Source organism: Bison bison, unplaced genomic scaffold (assembly GCF_000754665.1).
Source record: "Bison bison bison isolate TAMUID 2011002044 unplaced genomic scaffold, Bison_UMD1.0 scf7180017864364, whole genome shotgun sequence".
Classification (NCBI taxonomy): Eukaryota; Metazoa; Chordata; class Mammalia; order Artiodactyla; family Bovidae; genus Bison; species Bison bison.
Genome location: NW_011494936.1, coordinates 3,459,324 through 3,461,676, shown reverse-complemented (window position 1 = coordinate 3,461,676; position 2,353 = coordinate 3,459,324). Strand labels below are relative to the sequence as shown.

At 58.2% G+C, this 2,353-nt stretch overlaps 1 protein-coding gene across 2 annotated transcripts in view; it reads left to right on the top strand.

Moving 5' to 3' along the window:
• The first annotated feature begins 429 nt into the window (after positions 1–429).
• Positions 430–2,353, top strand: part of HOXA5 (homeobox A5) — a 4,108-nt gene continuing 2,184 nt past the window's right edge. For both annotated transcript variants that reach the window (XR_826659.1, XM_010855396.1), the window contains exon 1: positions 430–1,503. Coding sequence is in view for 1 of the 2 variants with exons in the window: in XM_010855396.1 (XP_010853698.1) it covers positions 942–1,503 (562 nt within the window). In the remaining variant the exon portion in view is untranslated. The remainder of the gene's footprint in view (positions 1,504–2,353) is intronic.

Here is a 2,353-nt window from a genome sequence, read left to right as displayed (position 1 = left end):
AAGGGACTGGGTGGTGAAGATTCTCCAAGCTGGATACTCAAAGCAAATCAAATAGCAAACTAATGACAGGAGAACCATATTTACACGCGAGAAAAATCGACTCTGGTTATAAAAGTGTATGGAATTTGACCTCGCCTCGGAGAAACACTACACAAAAGCTATCTTTAATAGACGCCTGTCATTTAAGAGCGGCAGGGACACTGCCCCTCACGCGCTCGAAAAAACAGAGCCATAATTGTAACTGCTGCTGCGGGTAGGATTTATTTCTCCAATTGGCTAAATGGCCTTCCCCCCTTCCCCGAAGGTGATATCTGTGTTTTCAAATTTCAGAGCTGTCGGCACGATGGGCAGAACCGACCCCAATCTCGCCACAAAAATAAGAGGGGCTACACAGCGGGGAAATAAAGTTGTTGTAAATAAAATTCAAGTCACCATCTTCCCCCAGTCCTCTGCATCCTCGCCGGGCACGCGATCGGCAGCTGACGGCCTCACAATTGGTACATCCTAATGGAACTGCGAGGGAAATGCAATAATTTTGCCATAATGGGCTGTAACCTCAATTCGACCCCGGCCCTCGCAGCCCCGGGTCGGAAGCGGAGCGATGCGCTCTGCCTCCAGCGGGTGGCGCTCGAGTCCGACTGAACGACGGCGGCGGGCGGCGGGCGGCGGGCACGCGCCTGGGGCGCGCGCGCCACCCCTCTCGCCTCCACCCAACTCCCCCATTAGTGCACGAGTTTACCTCTAGAGGTCATCAGGCAGGATTTACGACTGGACAACAAAAGCACGTGATTCGAAGTCGTACCCCATATTTGGGTGCCTACGTAGGAGGGAACCAAGTACATGTCCCAGTCATTTCCATAATTCATCATAAATTGTGCAAGGGTGCTATAGACGCACAAACGACCGCGAGCCACAAATCAAGCACACATATCAAAAAACAAATGAGCTCTTATTTTGTAAACTCATTTTGCGGTCGCTATCCAAATGGCCCGGACTACCAGTTGCATAATTATGGAGATCATAGTTCCGTGAGCGAGCAATTCAGGGACTCGGCGAGCATGCACTCCGGCAGGTACGGCTACGGCTACAATGGCATGGATCTCAGCGTCGGCCGCTCGGGCTCCGGCCACTTTGGCTCCGGGGAGCGCGCCCGCAGCTACGCGGCCGGCGCCAGCGCGGCGCCCGCCGAGCCCAGGTACAGCCAGCCGGCCACGTCCACGCACTCGCCTCCGCCCGACCCGCTACCCTGCTCCGCCGTGGCCCCTTCGCCCGGCAGCGACAGCCACCACGGCGGGAAAAACTCCCTGGGCAACTCCAGCGGCGCCTCGGCCAACGCCGGCAGCACCCACATCAACAGCAGAGAGGGGGTTGGCACGGCGTCCGGAGCCGAGGAGGACGCCCCCGCCAGCAGCGAGCAGGCGAGCGCGCAGAGCGAGCCGAGCCCGGCGCCGCCCGCCCAACCCCAGATCTACCCCTGGATGCGCAAGCTGCACATAAGTCATGGTAAAGCCAGCCTTTTCCTAAATCCAGCCGCGGGGGTGCGACTCTCGGTCCCCCTCCCATCTCCTTTACCGCCCTCTCTCTCCCGGTCTCTCTCCTGGTTTCCCCTCTCCCAACCCGGTGGAGCCTCTCCCCGCCGTTCTCCTTCCCCTGCCTTCCTTCTTCCTCCTTCTCTTTGAAGCGCTGGGCGCTCACGAATTGGGGGTTGGGGGGAGAGGGGCCGTTGGCCAGGCAAGTTTAGACGTTGAAAGAGGGGGAAAAGGAAAAACAAAAACATATCGAACCCCAGCGCCTCAGAACGCACTGACGGGTCAGGCCAGTCAAGCAGGGAGCAGAGGGGTAGAGGATGGCAGTAGGAGCCGTGAATCGAGCTTGTCAGGGCGGATAATTTATGAGGAGGGCTACGCTGGGGAAACAGCGTTACTAATTAGAGTCCCCGAAAAGGGGCTTGGTGGGGGGGATCATCGAGGCGAGATCTGGCGAGATGCTGAAATTTGGGCGCAGGAGGAAGAGCAAGAAAGGAAAGGGAAGAAGAAGGGGGGTGGAAAAAAAAAAAAAAAAGCAGGCGCCCCAAGCGTGCGGGCTGGAACAGGAGGCGCCTCGCGGGGCTGGAACTTTGAGGGTGACCTGGAGGCCACTTGGGCGCTCAGAAAAGGGCCTTGCTTTGGTGGGTGTCTGAGTGTCAGGCAGCCTGAGAGGGCTGTGCCCTGCCTCGGGACGCCAGAGGCAGGTCCAAAGGGCAGGAGAGGGACGGGGGAAAGCCGGGCGATCCTCCGGGGAGCGGCTTCAACCTCGGGTGGGCCGATTGTTCCCAGAGTCCAAACCGTATTGTTTTCTCTCTAGGAAGGAAGAG